Source organism: Miniopterus natalensis, chromosome 20 (genome assembly GCF_054644295.1).
Source record: "Miniopterus natalensis isolate mMinNat1 chromosome 20, mMinNat1.hap1, whole genome shotgun sequence".
NCBI classification, from domain to species: Eukaryota; Metazoa; Chordata; class Mammalia; order Chiroptera; family Miniopteridae; genus Miniopterus; species Miniopterus natalensis.
The window spans coordinates 13,892,304-13,910,550 of NC_142100.1; the positions used below are offsets into that span (position 1 = coordinate 13,892,304).

At 48.7% G+C, this 18,247-nt stretch overlaps 1 protein-coding gene across 3 annotated transcripts in view; it reads right to left on the reverse strand.

Moving 5' to 3' along the window:
- Positions 1–1,269: 1,269 nt before the first annotated feature.
- SPECC1L (sperm antigen with calponin homology and coiled-coil domains 1 like) overlaps positions 1,270–18,247 on the reverse strand; it is a 109,257-nt gene continuing 92,279 nt past the window's right edge. For all 3 annotated transcript variants that reach the window (XM_087828557.1, XM_087828558.1, XM_016204292.2), the window contains 3 exons: positions 6,843–6,959; positions 5,869–5,928; positions 1,270–3,873 (listed from right to left, as the gene is read on the reverse strand). In XM_087828557.1, coding sequence (XP_087684683.1) covers positions 3,784–3,873; positions 5,869–5,928; positions 6,843–6,959 — 267 coding nt within the window. In that variant the 3' untranslated portion in view covers positions 1,270–3,783. The remainder of the gene's footprint in view (positions 3,874–5,868; positions 5,929–6,842; positions 6,960–18,247) is intronic.

An 18,247-nucleotide genomic window follows, 5' to 3' on the forward strand; every position in this document is an offset into this window, starting at 1 on the left:
GGCAGATCAAGTGTCAAGTTGAAGAAAGTAGAGCCCCTGGGCTAGCCCCACCAGGAGCCCAGGTGTCCTCAGTCACCTAAGGACCAGCTGAGCAGAGGAGCCCCTTCAGGCCCCACAGCCTGAGGTCAGGAAGTCACACTACAAAAGGACCCCTCACAGTCTGTTCCTGAGGCAGCTGGCATGACAGGCAGGAGGGATGTTTTGGGGAGGGCATCCCCTAAGACAGCCAGTGCTGCCCCTATTGCCCAGGAATCCAGGCAGGGGTCACCCTTCTACCACTGCAATCAGTGTATACTCCATGCAGGGCCACCCAGTGGTCTCTTGTTGACCAAAGCAGAATGACCTTCATAAACCACAGGGGAGGACATGAGTTAGACGTCTGAGCAACAGCCCCAGGCCCCAGGCTGGTGAGTGGAGAGCAAGAGCCACAGCTGTCCTGGCTCAGTCCTTTCCACTCCCAGCCCTGCAGCCCAAGGATTTGGGCGCTCTGCTCTGGAAGCCAGGTCACAATGGATGCCCACAGCCGTCAGCACCGTTTGGGGGGCTCAACAGCACTTACAGTTGACACACTTTAACTCAGGTTGGTAGGCTCTGGGCCTTCGGGAGTCAATTACTGGGTGGACCCCTGACCCTGGGGAGGGGGTGCAGGCCCCAGAAGGGCGCCCCAGGTCACCCAGTGCAGTGCAGGAGGTGGCCCCATGGGCTCTTCTGCATGTGACATGTGCAATGTGACAAGATGCAGTGTTGTTCCGGGCTGTGCTCATGGATTCATAATCATTCCACACAAGATGCATAGGAGAAAAAGGCCTGATGGGTTGGTTGCCTCTGAGTGGTATAATTATCGACTTTTTTAGATTTCTCTGTAATTTCATATACTCTGAAAATTATCTCCAAGAGGATACATTTCTAAAAAAAACCCTCCAAAACCTCAAGGCACTGCCCCTTCCCCAGAACAGCACAGGTTTGGGCTACAGCTGGGAAATGCTGGGGCCTTCCATCCTTGTGGGACAGCTCTGTGCTTCTGGGGTCTCAGCACCTGTTGCAGAACCTGTGGGCTCACCTGGGCCAGACCCCATCTCAGGCCCAGGCATCTGGCTAAGGCCATAGCTATGCGCTACAGCCCAGGTGAGACCTTTCCCAACTCCCCATCAGGTCCTTCCCCCATGAGCCAGAGGGGGTGGAAGCCAGTTCCAGGAGGTGGCCAGGGTCCCACCCACATAAGGTCAGAAGGGCAGCAGGAGGTTGGGAACTAGGAAAGCCCAAGCCTGATGTGTTTCAGCAATTTTAATACATTCAAGAATATTTAAAAGAACAAAGTAAAAAAGTATCACCAGCAGAAGCCCGTGGGTGAGAGAAATAGAAACGTTAACTGGCCCTTTTGCAGTAAAGCTTATGCTTCAAAGGAAACAAGGCAAACTGATTTTCTGGAAGCTTCACATCAAGTGCCACTGGGCCAAAAGCACCTCAGAGTATCACTTTCAGGTGTATGTGACCATCCAGAATCATCCCATAAAGCCAAATGTTATGAGGATCCTATTAGAAAAAGCAAAAAGTCACACTTCTGGAATCTTCTGTGGATCCACATGCAAACATGGGCAGCCCAGCCAGGCACCCCTGCATGACCTGTTGGCAGGAAGACAGGTGGGTCCCCAGATAGGTGGGACTGGGGGCGGCCAATCCCTCCTCTTGGTCACCCTCTGCCCTGTCACTGGCCCCAGAGCATGATCTGGGCAACGCCAGCCATGCGGTGGCTGCCCATCAGCAGTGGCTGTTCTCCTCCAAGACACTGGAGACCCCATGACAGCGCAAGCCACTAGGGCTGGCTCACTTGGCTAAGAAGGGACAAAGGTGTGAACTGCAGAACTTCTTTTCCATAGGACAAGACAGCCCCCCTCCAACATAATAAATAAACAAAAAAACATGCTGCAGATCAGACACACTGGGTCCAGACAGGTGCCTCTGTGAGCAAATGGGAGGAAAAGGGAGGGCACAAAGAACCAAGTGAGGAGAGACATCAAAGACGGCCCCTCTCACCGGAACAATCCCTCGGCAGACAGCACCTGTTAACAGAGCAACAAACAAGCGGAGAACCTGGGCAGGGGACACAGGGATAAGCAGGTGTCTACCGAGTTCTATCCATGTGCTTGGGGGCGGCTCCACTTACAAAAAGCCTCCAGATGAGGCAGCAGCCGGAGCAGCCAGGTTAGGAATCTGGACAGGGCGGGAGGGCATTCTCCAGCCACCTGGCGACCACGGGCCAGCAGGCTGCGCACACACACACTGTTTCATAATAATCACATTCTTTTCTAGGCTACAGACATGTCAAACTCCTAGTCTAGAACATCATGCTCAAATGCAGAACCCTCAGCCCACACTGGCTGGTGGCCTTCTGCGAGTCCCCTCCTTGCATCTGGGCTGGGGCAGCGATCCTGTTTCCACTGGTGGCAGCTCTTCCTCATGCTCCTTTCCAGGCGCTAAACACAGCTGTATTCAAACCAACAGCTACTGTGTTAGGTGCACGTGAAACTTGGGCTCCCTGTTCCCAAAAAGGGCTGAGTCCCAGTCTGAGAGTCACTTCAACAGAACACCTCGAAGAATAAGGCTTTGGTTCAACCTGTGCAGAAGGGGGTTGTAGTGAGGCTGCCTGTTGCTTGATTGTGGAGAGGGCTGCATGGCAGGGGACCCCCTGCATCAGCGGGCTGCGGAAGCCTCCGAGACCCTGTGTGTGGCCACCCTTGCAAGGAGAATTAAGGCACTTCCTTAAATCTTGCCCAAGTGGATGACATGTAGGCAACTCAGAGTGATTTTAAATTATACTGTCTGGGCTCCCTCAAGTTGTTTAGTTTTTTCTCCTGCTACTTCCAACTTCATTCCTGGCTGTCACCACACTAATGTCCAGATTTTGTGTTTTATCTCTATGCTTACCAAAACAATTTAACTTTGGTGCTAATACAACAGGAGCTACTTTCCTTCAATATTGCTCATGAGAAAAAAAAAAATTTTTTTTAAACTAGAGAATTCCTTATGATCAATTCTTTTGTCCAGAAACTTTGCATCAGAGCTGGTTTCCCAAGCCCCTTCAAGGCTGGAGGACAGGTCGGCAGAGCAGCAGCAAGGGGCCCCTGACCCATCTCCTGTGGCCAGCCGCGTGAACTGTTCAGTGGCAGCAGAGAGCCGGAGCAAGTCGTCTTCATGTCAGCTTAGTCTGAAAACAACTAAACCGTGTTGGCCAGGACAGCCCTGCCATGCACTGCTGTGGCGACACTTCTTGAAACCAAGCCCACGTAAAGATTTGAGGCCCACTTGCCTGGTGCCGGGAAGCGGGAACCTCTGTCAGGCACCAAGTTCCCTACTCGGGTCGCACGGTGACAGAACCGGCGCTGGCGAGCACTCAGGAGTGCCATGGCTGAAGCTTTCACTAACCCGTGAGCTGCCCACATAATTTAATCCCCTTTCCCCAAGTTTAACTGTACATGAGCCTTATTTTAAATACCCCACAGCACTAGCATAGTTCAATATTCTCTTCAGAAGGAAAACTCCAGCAGCAAATCAGCATATGTGATGTGTGTTAAGCCCACGCTGACCTCTGACTGGACAGGTCAAGTGGGAGGAGCTTGGTTGGAGCACCCGTGGGCCACACAGGCCCGAGTTCTCCCAAGTTGGAGGCCCTGGGCTGAAGGCTCAGACGCTTCGGGGCAGCCTAGAGTTGCTGAAAGCTTTATGGGGCGCGTAGCTAATGGTGTTGGTGTCGCTTGGTAACTGGGGAGGGTCCTTCAGGTGTGCTCAGGTTTCGAAGTACTTGTAGATCGCCGTCACATACAGCATCACGTTTTGCCAATCAGGCCGTTCAGTTCGCACCATTTCATTAATGTCCTGGCAGAGAAGGAAGAGGCCTGGTTAGAATTCCATGTCACCTCCTGGCCCATCTCAACAGCCTCTTGGCCACAGCAAAATGGACTCTGAGGGGTGGGCAGGGCCTTGAAGGACTTTTGGTCTAAGCCCAATCACACACGTCAAAGGCCTGGCCAAGACCCCTGCTCCATTTCTACCAAGTGCCCCAGAAAGTGCCTACTCCCTGGGCATCAGTGTTGTCCCCAAGCCACCCACCCCTGCTCAAGTCGCACACCAGGGTCACCTCCCTGCTCCCCAAGGCTGGGAGAGTTTCATCTCCTGGGACAACCTCCCCTGCCTGCTTCTATTCTTAAACCCTCCCTGTGGTCACTTTTTTTTTTTTTTTTTTAAATATATCTTTATTGATTTCAGAGAGAGGAAAGAAGAGGGGGAGAGAGAGAGAGAAACATCAATGATGAGAGAGCCATTGATCGAGCCCACAACCTGGGCATGTGCCCTGACCGGGAATCGAACCCTGATTGCCTGGATCCTAGGTCGATGCTCAACTGCTGAGCCACGCCCGGCCGGGCCCTGTGGTCGCTTCTGAGAGCCCTTCTCACCCGTCACAGTCCTGGGAGGGCCTGTGTGGCAAGGGCTCCCAGAACTTAATGTTCTAATTCCCTTCACGATAGCAGTCACCTCAAATGATCAGAGGTACTGTTCTCTAACTGTATTCTGCAGAATACCAGTGACCTGTGAGACGTTAACTGTAGAAGGAACGTAGGAAACCCCAGACATTATTTGACCGGAGGCCTCCAAGAGCCCAGGTGCTGCAGAAGAGCGTCTGTGACTCTCCAAGAGAGCAGTCGTTCTGAATGGCTCCCAGGGTGAGGATGGAAAGGCCACCCGCCGGTGACTTGGTACAGTAAAAAGAACATGTTTGTTCAGTGTAAGAATCTTGACTGAAAGGTTTTTTTAGGGTGCGGAACCACCCACGTTTTGTATATTAGAACTTTACCATGCAATGTAAAATAGCCAGACAATGGAAAATATTTTAATAACGGTAACTTTTCTCTCTCTGTATATAACTGAATAGAAGCCACCCTAAAAAAAAATCTCTCTGGATTCAGGAGAAATATTCATGGAACTCTACAGGAACACTCTTGCAGTGTGAATCCTTATTCAAAGCTATCCTGTTTTTACAAGTCAGGATGATGGGTACCTTGGGGTGGGGAGGTGGCACCCAAGGGAGACTTTGGAATTGCTGACCTGGCCCCATGGGTTCTTTACTCTGTGGAAATCCTGAGCTGTGCATGGATGATCCTATAAACCCTTCCGTACAGTTTATTTAATGGCAGTGTCCCCAGGTGTGAAAGGGCTGGCTTTGCCTTTGGATTTGGTATTTTCTCCCAGAGAGTCAAAATTGGTGACGAGGCAAAAGCCTGGCAGAGGCACATCTGTCATGAGCTGCTGCAGGCGCTGAGCAGAGGCCTAAACATGTCCCTGAAACACACGGGTGTTCTACAACTCATTTCTCGCACCACGGGGGACAGTTTCCCATGACCCTTATGAAGTGCGGAAGCACTTGTTCAGCCTCTAAAGCCACCTTCCGCGACTCAGCATTCGCCTCTCCCTCTAGTTTGGCAAGTTCAGACAGACTGTTGGAATGTGCCTTTGACAGTGACACTTATAAACTTGCTAGCATTTTTCTTCTGACTCCAAGGATTCAGTTCAGGAGGGGACCCTAAGGCAGAATCTGGCTCAAGGTCACTGGGGCTTTAATTAAGACCGACCCACACGACTTGGGGCACTTCCTTGGGATAGTTCCTGTGAGGCATAAAGTGCCCATGGGGCAGGGGTGAAATCCCGTCTGCACCCTCACCCAGCAGGGCAGTTGCTCAGCTGGCATGGAGCCTGCATTGCCTACTTGTTATCAGGCCCCACACCTGCTGGCACCTCCAGTAACAAGAAGCGAGCACTTCCTAACAAAAAGGAGGGCCCTGGCAGTGACTCCTCAGGAAGTGGGGGCTCACTTACCAGCGTGGATTTGATGCCAACGCTCTCAGCCGCCTGGAAGGCCAGGGTGAAGTTCCTTCGCTGCAAAAGAAACTGTGTGACCAGAGTAGACAAGCAAGGCCAGGATAAAGGGGATCTGGACTACACATGATGCTGGGGAAAGATGGATGCACACCTCCCCGTGGTACCAAAGCAAACTACAGGAGCCTAGCAGCGTGCTCCCCACCCCCCCTCACAGAGCCCTGCCTACTTCGCTTGTGAGCAGCTGCGGAATGGCCCCCAGCACTTGTTCCTTCTTCACTACAGAAAGGGGTCACTTCCAACATACCGGCTCAGCCATCTGAACCCCCAAAGCTAGTAAGAAACACATGCCAAGGATTTCCTCCCTGTGGGAACCTTCAACACTTGTCTGAAGAGTACAAGGGGGCTGATGTTGGGGTGCACAAGGGACCAGAGAAGAGCTTGAGCCTGGGTCCTCTCCCAGTGCCCATCTGGGCAGGGGCTGTCCCCTGACCCTGTCTCCCCAAGCAGCTCCCTGAATGGGATGCCTCAGACCACAGCCTGGCCTGAATGGTTGTGCTTTTAGCCAGTCCTGGGCCTGGAGGAGGTGTGAGACTGGCCTGGTATGGTGGGTGCTGCCAAGCTGCTCCTACCTTGAGCAACTCTTCTTGGCCAGTTCTTGGTGAAGCCTTTGGTCTTAAATGTTATCACCAGGAAGGACTGACGGCTCCCACTAGGAATGTCATTACTTGGGGAATTCTGAACCCGGCAAACATCCCACACAAGGTGGGTCAGAGACTGGCTGGCTCAGCACAAATAATCTAGACCCGGAATAAGACCAAGCCGGAACAGGGCCATCACAAGCCAGCACTGTGGTGTGTGGAATGCCAACTGTGTGGCCCCCATCGATGGAAGGCTCTGCCTCTATTTCTCACCCCTACTTCCCCTCTGAAATGAAGAAGCCAGGAGCTGGGCCATTTCGCAGCCTGCCTTACCTTATCTTGGCTGTTCAGTTCCTGATATGGAATGTGGGCTGGAAGGTACGTATGCAGGAGGGCACAGAAGGCCAGCCCATCGTTCCAGCTGCTGCTGAAGTTTGTAATGTCAATATTCTGCAGAAAAAGAAGAAAAACACATAAGCAACACACACTGTGATCTTCTCAGGAGAATGCTAATGAGGGTGGAGTTGGTCTGAGATGCCACATGGCCTTCAAATCCTGGGCAGGGTAAGCCTCTGGAGCAAGCACAGTGGGCTGGAGGCCACATCCCAAGACCTGGCCGGTGTCAGTGACTGGCCCTTTTATCTACTCCCCCACTCCACCCCACACACCACCTGCAGATTGCTGCCACCAGTGGCAAACAGTTGAGCCACCCTACTCATCTGGAAGAAGCTCAGGCACATGTCCCACAGATCTGCAGCCTTGCAGGGCACTGGGGAGTAGGTCTAAGTTAAGAAAAGTTCGGATTCAGCCTGACCTCCTCTATTAGGGACTCAAGGCAAATATTTACAAAGATTAGGGACTTTATTCTGAAGATATCAACAACTGCCATCTTGCATTAGGACCCAATTAATACTGGGGCTGTGTGCGCTTGTCTGAGAACCACCTCGACTTTTAAGAGGTACCTTACCCCTTATTCAAATTAAATTATTTGCAGCTAAAACAGTAACATACCATTCAGAATATTTTATTACATGATAATGTAATTCAGCTAGTAGACAGCCTTTATCCTTATTTGCAAGAATCCTTTTGAAGATAAAACACAATTAAATTTTGGAAATTCACACACTTTATGTAAGTACCACAAAATAAAAAAGAGAGCACTCCCAAACACTTCATGTTTTACATCTCAATGCTGATTTCATGCCTCCTTCAACTGCATCAAGAGTTAGCTTCCTTGGTGACTGAGAAACTCACATTTTATTACTGAAGGCAAACCACCAGCGCTGGGTACTTACTCCTCCCAGGAACAAGCGATCGATCATGGAACAATACTAGCGTTATTCTTATTAGCATAGAGTTTTACCAAGTTTGCCATCCCTGACCCCCTTTTCACAGGCGGTTAGGTCCTGACACCAAGGAGGGGACCCGCAGCTCATGGACAAAGGACAGGCAGGGAGGATGGGGACCAGGCCAGGTGACCAGTCCTTCGGTGGAGACTTTTCATAAATCTTGTCTGGCCCCTGACCACAGGCACCCAGAACACTGCCCTCTGGGGTCTTTACTCAAATACAAGCCTTCTGAAGGGCAGCAGCTCTAAGGACAATTATTCCGGAGGTCATTTCCCCTTGGTAACCTGATTATCTGCTGCTCTCAGCTTGCAGATCTGGCTGGGAGGCATTGTTCATAGACTACCATGAGGAAAGTGACCAGGTAATGGCAAAAAGGGATGCAAACCTGCCAAGAGTCACAGGGAAAGGTCCCAGGAAGCTTTCAGCAAATGTGCCACCTAAGAGTACATCTGCCAGCAGTCCAGAGACACCAAATGATGGGGCCCAGGAAGATCCCCTGCCTCAGTGCTATAGTGCTCTCACACTTGCTAGCCTTGAAGACACAGCTCTGCTACATTCCCGACAGGCTCGGGCCGCCCTCCAAGGGGCCTCTGTTCTGAGAACAGTAACATTCACCGCCTCCTATGAAGGTGCAATAACCGGTGCCTGAGAGTGACAGCCGATAACTGCGCAGCAAGCCTGCCTCTTTGATCTCATCCCAGTCTCAGGAAGCAGCCAGCCAGGGGCTGGCATCAGCTCCATCTGGGAGATCAGGACCAGGGAAGGGAAGTGACCTGTCCAAGGTGCTGGGCTGGCAGCAGGGAGGGCAGGGATGGGAACCCTTGTTCCAAGCATCCTACAGGCAGTATGACAGGCAGTATGTCATTTAATTCTCACAATCACCCAGGAGCGTTTAAGGAGACTGGGGCTCAGAGAGGCCCAGGTCACATAGTTGATCTGGGTGATTATTCAAAATCAGGTCTAAGTCCTAAGCCGACCGTGCATTCCTACTCCCCATGACTAAGGCCCCTAATGAAAGAGCCAAGAATACTGGGTATCATCCCATGGACTGCAGGGCAAGAAGCTGCTTAATGATTCCCAGCTCTCTGTGAAAGGCCAGTGGCAGCATATGCGGCTGAGGACTCCCAGTCCTTGCCCCCAGAGGTCACATTCACTTCTGGAGGAAAACAAATCTCCACTTCCTGCCTCCAGGCCCCTTCCCCAGCTCCCTGAAAGGCAGGCGTCTCTGGCAGAGTCGCCTACGTGCCTGGCCTCACCGTGCCTCACGGCAAAGGCTCCTGCACGAGAGGAAACCGCTGCGCCCCAGATCCCCAGCTGTGGAAACCCCAGCCTTCCCCAGCTTCCTCAAGACAAACCCAACCCCAACCTGCAATCTTCAGTCAGAGCAGCAATTTCACTTAAGAGAACATGGCAAAGCGATTTCAAGAAAGAGGAAACAATGGCTCCTTGAGTTCCAGGGTAGGAGGAGTTAACTTTTAAGTACCTGACAACAAGGCTTCCAAATCAAAACAACTCAAGCCCAAACGCAGGCAAGTTGGCCAGGGTGACTACCTCCCTTACCCTCCAGGAGACTGGAGAGAAGCCAGGCTGGGCATCCTACCCAGCAGACAATGAGGTCAACAAGCACCAAGCCCAAGTGAGATCTCTGAGTACCCCTCAGCCCTCCACCCCCTAACCTGGTCCAGAGAGACCCTGGGGGAATGAACCAGACTTTGAAATTGAAGTACTTCAAAGGAAGTGGGGAAAGCCTTCAGCCTAAGAGAGCACCCTCTGCTCCCCATCTATTTTTTTGTTTTTAATGTTTAAGGCTGAAAAATCAAACTACTAAACAATTATGCAGACAGAATACAGAGGTGTACAAACAGCACAGCTGGGTCTCTGGGGCTGAAAAGCACGGTGAAGGCAGGAAAGTTGCCCTGGTTTTCTTTCTGGGGCTCTTAATTTCATAGCTATTGCAACCCATTAATATAATGAGAGATTTAATAGAAATAAATGTACATACAAAAGGCACAAAATTGTATTAAACAGCCAGAGAAATGACTGTTCCCACAGGAGCCAGCTCCCTTCCCACTCGATGAAGACCATTCATCCCAAAGCCGTGCCTAGTGCCCAGCAAGCGCCTGCTTGCACATCTGTCCTCCAAGCACTGCCATGCACATGTGGGGCTGCAGCCCAAGACCACAAGTAGGCTCCAGACTTCCAGGGCACAGCAGTGATCCCAGTGCCCTAACTGGGTTTCTTTGGTGATAAAGACCAGAGTGGGACAAACATGTTCACAGAATGCCACTAGAATCAGCCTCTCGCCATCTCCCATCTTCTTCTGTGCTCCATGCCTGGACTCCACAGAAGGGCTTGCAGGAGGCCTGGGATGCACTTTCCCCGGCTGCTTTCTGTGCACGGTGGCAACAGGCACAGGTAGTTCAATGTGCCTGCTGCTTCCTGGTCCCTGTAACTTGTGACTGCTTTACCTGCCCACGAGGGCCAGGTTAACAGGGCTGACCCTGGATGTTGCTGGTGCCCACCTCCCCAGAGAACAGCTTCTCACCTATAAAGTGGTCGCATAAACCCCAGCCCACGTAAGATGACGAGTTAACACTATAAAACTGTAAGGTTGTCTACACATGTGAGGGATTTTTATGGATTTGTTTACTTGTTGTAGAGGAGAAACGAAGATATTTTGTAGCGGACAGCACCAATCCCATCTGGGACACTAAAAGGCAACAGAAATCTCTGAGAATGTCCCCAGGCTGCTCTTTCCTCACTGAAGCCCCTGCTCTAGGCCACAGTTACAATTTCGCTGGCCCTCTTTGTACTTAGGTAACTGGTAAACCTCCACCACCCACTAGGGCTTTCACATTAAAATAGAGAGCAACTCCCACGGTGTTTGGGGCATGGTTTACATCCTTCCTCTCTGAGTAAGGACTGGATGAGGAACTCAGATAACAAGCTACCTCAAAATCCCAACTGCTACGTATTCATTCAAAACACATTGGTAGGAAACTTGCTCTATAATCAACCACTTGTTGCAAAGTGATTCAAATGTCATGAGGCAGAGCGTGCCTTTCTGGCAGGAGTGGTAGGGCCTCCCAGTGTGGCTCCATCTTCCACAGGCCTACAAAGAAAACAGAGTGATGTGCCTATAGCCATGTTCTTCCACTGGTGGGGAAGGAGACCTTCCCCTGAAGAGACGGAGCAGAGCCTGTGGAGGGAGGAACTGGGGATGGACTGATCATTCGCCTATACAGTGAGTCCTCACTTGTTACTGGGCTCCAGATCAGGTCTCGGCTATTCTAGAGGGAGCTGTCTTGTAGGACAGAGCCTGATGGGTGGACCCAACATGGACCTGGAACACAGGGTAGGTTTCAAGGGGAAGTGTGGTTAAACTGAGGCCAGGAAATGTTAGGAGCTGCTGCGTGGTGACTGCAGAGGCCCCTGTGAGAGGTGGCAGGGAAGCTCTCAGGCGGTGGGTAGGGAAATAAAGTGAAGGCTAAAGAGATACTTCAGAGCTAAGCAGAGTGGGCTTGGTGACAGATGACATGAAGAGGGAGAGCACGTGCAGTGCCAAGGATGACTGTGGTTTCTGCCAGCAGAAATGATCGCCGTGGGGAAGGTTATGGATGTAGAACTCAAATGGGGGCAGAGATGCACTTCTCATGCATTACATTTGTGGTGCCTTTGAGACACCCACAGGGAGGCACCTGGTGGTGCTGACATGAAGGTCCAGAACTCAGGAGGGGCAGTGCAGGGGGATACAAACGTGTAAGGACGATGACTAAGTACAGTCCAGATGAGGTCACCTAGGGATGGCAGAAGTGAATGGTGAGCAGGAAGGAAGCCGCAGACCAAGCCCCTTGCAACTCGCACATGTAAGGGCCGCATAGAGAGGAAGCCTCCAATGGGACATGGGGGATAGTCAGGCAGGAGAAAAGCCAGAAGCCAAAGGTAGAGAGAGTTAAAATGGTCAGTAGCCGCTGAGAGGACACGGAGACTTAAAAATGTCCTAAATTTAGTTAAGATTTGGGTTGCCGTTAACCATGGTGAGCAATGGCAAATTATCATGGGAAGAGCACCCACAAATTTTTAAAAAGCCACCATGTCATGAAGTTAAATGACCTGTAACAGTTTTACAACTCTCATAGACAGACTTTTTTACAACATGTTTATTTCTCAAAGGTTGTATGGAATTTCTATTTTCAAAAGTGGTATTTTCAGGGCAAAAGGAAAAGCACTGATTGTAAAACATATTTTCCAATACATCTCTCACCAGACAGAAGGACCGGTGTATGCTCCGCAGATTAACCAAGGGGCTGGGCTGCAGGGTCCAGTGCCTTCTACCCTGCACGTGTTCTGACTCCTCCATCGACAGCTTCTGGAGCAGGCCAGCAGGCCCCTTTAAAATAAACTAATCTTAAAGCCAAACACACGCTGTTTTCAGGGGAACATGCCCACTAATGGACTGTCTACTGTTCACTATTCACAGGCAATGGTACCAAGCTCTCAACAATTTTCTTTTTAAACTAGAGACACACACACACAGTAATTATAATGAAAGTTCCTAATTAATGAACTCAGATTTTGCAGTTAGCTTTCAGGTCACTGCAAGGCTTTCCTGCTGTACCAGATAAGTGTATGTTTGGATCAGGGCGGACACAAAAGAGAGGGTTTCGATACGTGCCAGAACAAAAGTTCAAAGAAGCTTTCAGTCCAGACTCAAATGAGGCACTTTGCCCCATTTTCTCCTAAAGGCGCACGTCTTTCCATCCAGGAAATGTCGACTAAGTGATCTAACAGGGCAGAAAACATGGCCTGTTTCACAGGGCCATCTGCTGTCCTTTTTTCACTGTCATAAAAACTCAGACTTGTAAAATTGCCGGACACCCTCATACCCTCTGCAGAACTGACTGGGCATTTTCTATTCACTGCTTCTTCAACTGGGACACAGCCCTCTCTTGCTCCTGTCACTTTAGATACGGTGCTGTCCTGTCTGTGGCCTTCAAGTGGGCCCCCCTTCAGTGTGCCTTTATATGCATTGAGAGTTGAGGCAGGGGGTATGGGAGCTAAGAAATTACACAAATCACCACCAAAAAATAAATAAATAAATAAAACATCTTAAAATGTCTTAATTTGTTTAAAGTTTAGTTAAGGGCCATAAAATCCCTAAATACCACATGTTCTTTAAATAGTTATTAAAGTTCTGATCTATTTAAGGAAATGCCACTTTTATGGGCATAGGGCAAGAAGCCAAAAACCATGATTCATCTCTCTGCTAACACGCACAAACACCAATTTCCTTATGCCTGTCCACAGGTCCAAACACAGGCAGAGGAAGGGTCCTTCCTATGATTAATAACTGAGAATGACACATACTGGGGGTCACAGCCCAGCCTTCAGGAGGTAGGAGTGAATTACAAACAGACCCCTACCCACAGTGCCTCAGCCCCAGACTGTGGGGCAGGGTTTGGAGCGCGTTTGTGAATTAGAGTGAGGCAGGTAGGGTGTGCTTTTTTCTGTGTGGTATTGTGGTGGATGTAATGTCCAAAAGAGAGGAAAAAGCTCATCTAGAGACAGTTTTCACCATTCCCAGTAGCAACTGTTAAATGCGGAAGGCCCAGAAGGCCCTGGAAGTAACAAGCAGAAGCCTGCTTGGTGCCAGGGTCGCCATGCTGTGAATCAGTAGACCCACTCTGGCTGGAGATCTAAGGGTGTCTCTCTGGGGACTTCAGTGCTGTCTCCTTTTGAAGTTTAGCCAAGCTCTGCTCCAGGTCAGGGAAGGGGAGGTGGCATGTGTCCAGAGAGAGTCTGAGGCTCGCTCATCATGAGGTCCAAGTATTAAAGAGGGAGGAAGGAAGGAAGCCAGGGCGGGCAGCCCAGGGTGAGCCACCAACTCTGAAGACAAGAGTCCCAGCATCTTGTGTCCCTGGGGGGCGAGGGCGCTGTGAGGACGATTATGGCAGGGGTCTGTGTGTGGGGATTCCAGTAAGGACCCTCAATCCTCACTGTGCATCAGAATCCCCTGCAAAACCTTTTCAAGGTGACATGTACTTGGCTCTACTCTAGGGAGGCTGATCCAACTAACATGGGCATAATTTTCTTTAAAGGTCCCCAGGTGACCTGAGCGTGCAACCAAGAGGCAGGGCCACTGATCTAAAAACTAAAGGTGGGTGGAAGTATAACAGATAGAAACATCTAAAAAAGTTAAATCCTTGAGTTCACGATGATGCTCCCAGAAGTGTACCAGCCCAGCCTGGAAAAGCTCATGACCCTGAATGCTGGCAAATCTAGGGAGAGAATCAAGCACTGGATGGGACTTTCTGACCAAAGTGGACATCAAGGCAATCAAACAGCTGATGGAAGTCTCTATAAAGAGGAATTCTAATGAATGGAGAAGTGACTGACAGAATCAGAATGGCACCATTTGGCAATAATGATTCCAGTGGCAGTGACATCACAGAAGAGCGAGCAGGTCCTAGTCTACTCTACTCTCCCTGGAGACACACAATTCCACAGCTCAGGTATTTCTGCCACAAATCTGAATGGGAACCAGATGTAACCTCTAGTTCTATGTAGTTTATACTGGGGACAGCGCCACAGGGATGTAGTCAACAAAACCTAGAATAGAATTTTAGGAAACACAAGTGCTATAAAACACATGATCCAGTTGAAAAAAGACAAACTGAAAGGGAAAAAAAGCAAGAGGAGATTTAAGATTAAAACAGATTTAAAAGAGGCATATTATCCAAATGCAATCTGCGAATCTTACTTGTATATTAATTCAAGCAAATCGACTGTAAAACTATGATTTAATCGGGAAGTTTGAGCTCTAAGTATGTGATGACATTAAATGGCTGGAGTTTACTTGTTTTGAAATCATCCACATGAGGGTGGGAGAATGAGAGGACCATGCTCTGATGACTTCTGGCTGGGCGATGTGTACAGGAGGGTCATTTTACTATTTTCTTAATGTATATCTGAAAATTTCCATGAAAAACAAACAAACCTACAACTCAACAACAGAAAGACAAACAACCCAATTGCCAAATGTAAAAATGGGCAAAGGACTCGAACCATTTCTCCAAAGACGACAGGCAAATAGCACATGAGAAGATGCTCAACTCTATTAGTCACATTATGAACATGCCAATCAAAACTATGAGTTACCACTTCACACCCACTAGGATGCATATTATTTTTTTAAAATGTAAAAACAAGTGCTGGTGAGGGTATGGAGAAATTAGAACCCTTGTACAATGCAAATTGCTGGTGGGAATGTAAAATGATGCAGCCACTGTGGAAAAGTTTGGCAGTTCATCAGTAGTTAAATCTGGAATTATCACATGACCTAGCAATTCCACTCCTAGATATATGCCTAAAAGAAGTGAAAACAAGTGTTGAAATAAACACCTGCACAGGAATGTTCAGGGCCGCAAAAGCCAAAAGGTAGAAACCACCCAAATGTCTACCAATGGAGAAATGGATAAACAAAATGTGGTATATCCATACAATGGAATATTTCTGAGCCAAAAAAGGAACGAAGTATTGATTCATACCACAACCTGGATGAATCTTGAAACATTATGCTCAGTGAAAGCTATTTATAAAGGCCACATATTATGTGATTCCATTTATATAAAATATCCAAAATAGCAAAATCCAGAGACAGAAAGCAGGCCAGTGGTTGTCAGAGGCTGGGAGTAGGGAGTGATTCCTAATGGGTATGAGGGTTTCCAACTGGGATGACGAGTCCTGGAACTTGACAGTGGTGATGGGTGCACAATACTGTGAATATACTTAATGCCCCTGAATAGTAGACTTAAAAACAACTGAAGTGGTAAATTTGTTGTGTATATTTTACCACAATAAAAAAAAAATTGGCAGACATTCTGAAGTAGCTCATGCTTAACTGCTCTATGCACCACGTAGATCCCATAAGCAACTACTTTATCCTACAATTTTTACTGAGAAGTTACATGCTTAAATACAATGATTCATGAGTGAAGAGTTTTTTTTAAAAGATTTTTTAATTGATTTTTATCAAGGGGGGGGAAGGGAGAGAGAGATAGAGAAACGTTGATGTGCGACCCATTGATCAGCTGCCTCCTACATGCCCTGCACACTGGGGATTAAGCTCACAACCCGGGCAGTGTCCTCACCAGGAATCGAACTGGCAACCCTTTGGTGCACAGGACTATGCCCAACCAAATGAGCCACACTGGCCACAGCCATGAGGGAATTTATTAAGGCCATGCTTTAAAAAAAGCTTTTTTAATTTCTTAAAAACAAACCAGCAGCTAAAGGTAGGAGTCAGAGTATCAATCTGCTTCCATCACCAACAGGATAAACTGAGCAACTCAGGTAACTCAAAAGGAACCTGGTATATCATCCTCTGTGATCGGCTGTTCCCAAGTCAAGAGAGGGAAGCTGCCTGTGACCCTGTGACAGAAGGGGACCACATTTTTTAAAATCCTCACCGAGGGTATGTTCTTTTAATTGATTTTTAGAGAGAGAGAAAAGGAGAGAGGGAGGGAAAGAGAGAAACATCAGTAAGTTGCCTCCATATGTGCATGACTGGGGATCGAACCCACAACCTAAGTATGTGCCCTGATCAGGAATCGAACTCACAACCTTTTGGTGCATGGTATGATGCTCCAACTAGTTGAGCCACCTGGCCAGGGCGAGAAGTGGCCACATTTAACCACAACGATGTTGCCCGATATGTTCAAAATAGGAGCACACTTCTAGGCTACAGCTCCAAGTACATTAAAGCTTCACAAAACCAAAATCTAAGGTATAATAATACATGGGGTTTGTTGGTTTTTTTAAAGAAATTAAAAAATATATATTTTTTTATTGATTTCAGAGAGAGGGAGAGAGAGAAACATCAATGATGAGAGTCATTGATCGGCTGCCTCCTGCACGCCCCCTTCTGGGGATCAAGTCCACATGAGAATCAAACAGCGATCTCCTGGATCATAGGTCTATGTTCAATGGCTGAGCCACGCCCAGCCAGGCACATTGAAGTATAATGTGTTATAATTTTTTTGTCAAGTGAGCCTATTTTGAGGGGACAGTTCATAATAAATCAGCAAATATGACCCTATGAGATAGGATTAATGTCCCACGTTTCCCATAAACCCCTCCAAAAGGAGACTTTTTGTGGAAGAGCACACAGGAACCATGATGCCTGCTTTCTGAAAATTCAGGAAACAGCCACCAGGAAGAGACGGTAGGTGAGAGCCGCTGGCTAAGTCACAGTTGATTCATGAACCTTGGGAATGTTGTGAGCAGTTTTATTAGCGGCTTAGGGATTTGTTCTGCCTCTTCTAGATTTCATTTAGCTTTGGCAGGGGTTATTACTCACTAAAATGCAATGTCGAATAAGAAGACACTTACAGTAATCCTCAAGCAACATTTCCCCTGTGCATTCTCTGGGAAAGGGCCAGGGCAAAGGAAGGAAAGAGAAGTTGTGTCTCCTTCCCTAACCTCCAAAAGCTTCCCTGAGAACAGGTGTGCTTGAGGGGAAGAAAATGAAGCATTCCAAAATGTCCAAGAGACAAAAGTCACCAATTCTATACACAGGCTTGGAAACAGATGGAGACAGTGCAACCTGGGCGGTGAGGGTGTCGAAGGCTGCCCAAAGCAAGCAGCCATGACTCACATGGAGACCCCGTCCAAATGCCTCCTCTACAAAAAGGCTCTTCAGTCTATGCTAAACCCTTCCGGTGAGAGGAAGGAAGCTCTTTACCTCAGAAGGCTGACTTCTCCTCTACTTTAAGTTTAGGAAATTCTTTATACCTATTTAAAGCCACCTCTTGTAGTTCACTGTTTGAAAAGCAGAGGGTATGGCAGAGAAATCGTGTCGTGGGTTTTAGAATCCAATCGACCTGGGCTTTGAATGTTGGGGCCACTTCTTACTAGAGGACTGGACATACAATTTAACCTGGAAGAGTCTCAACTTTCTCATATGCAAAATGGAAAAAATACCCAATTATGAGGAATTAATAAGACAGTGCCTGTAAGGTCCATGAAACATCTCTGGCTGGAGCTCAACATACACTGTCCCTTGTGTAAACCACAAACAAGTGTGAAACGAGACTGCTCCCCATACCCAGCAGAGCCTGGAGTACAAAAGACAGCCACGCTGGTTCCAAGGCCCTCTCCTCAAGTCACTACCCAGAGAACTTCAGGACACCTGTCCTTTGGGCCACAGATTCAGGTTTGATGGTTCTGTGAGCAGTCACAGGGACTGCTACTGTGGGTCTCCGATGCGCCTACTGCAGAGAACAGCACTTTTACAACTTTGTCTCTCTCAGGCTAGTTCTTCAAGTGCTGAACAAAAAAGCTGGCACTCTTCAGGCACTCAGCAAAGGTTTGCTAAGTAACGTGCGGTTT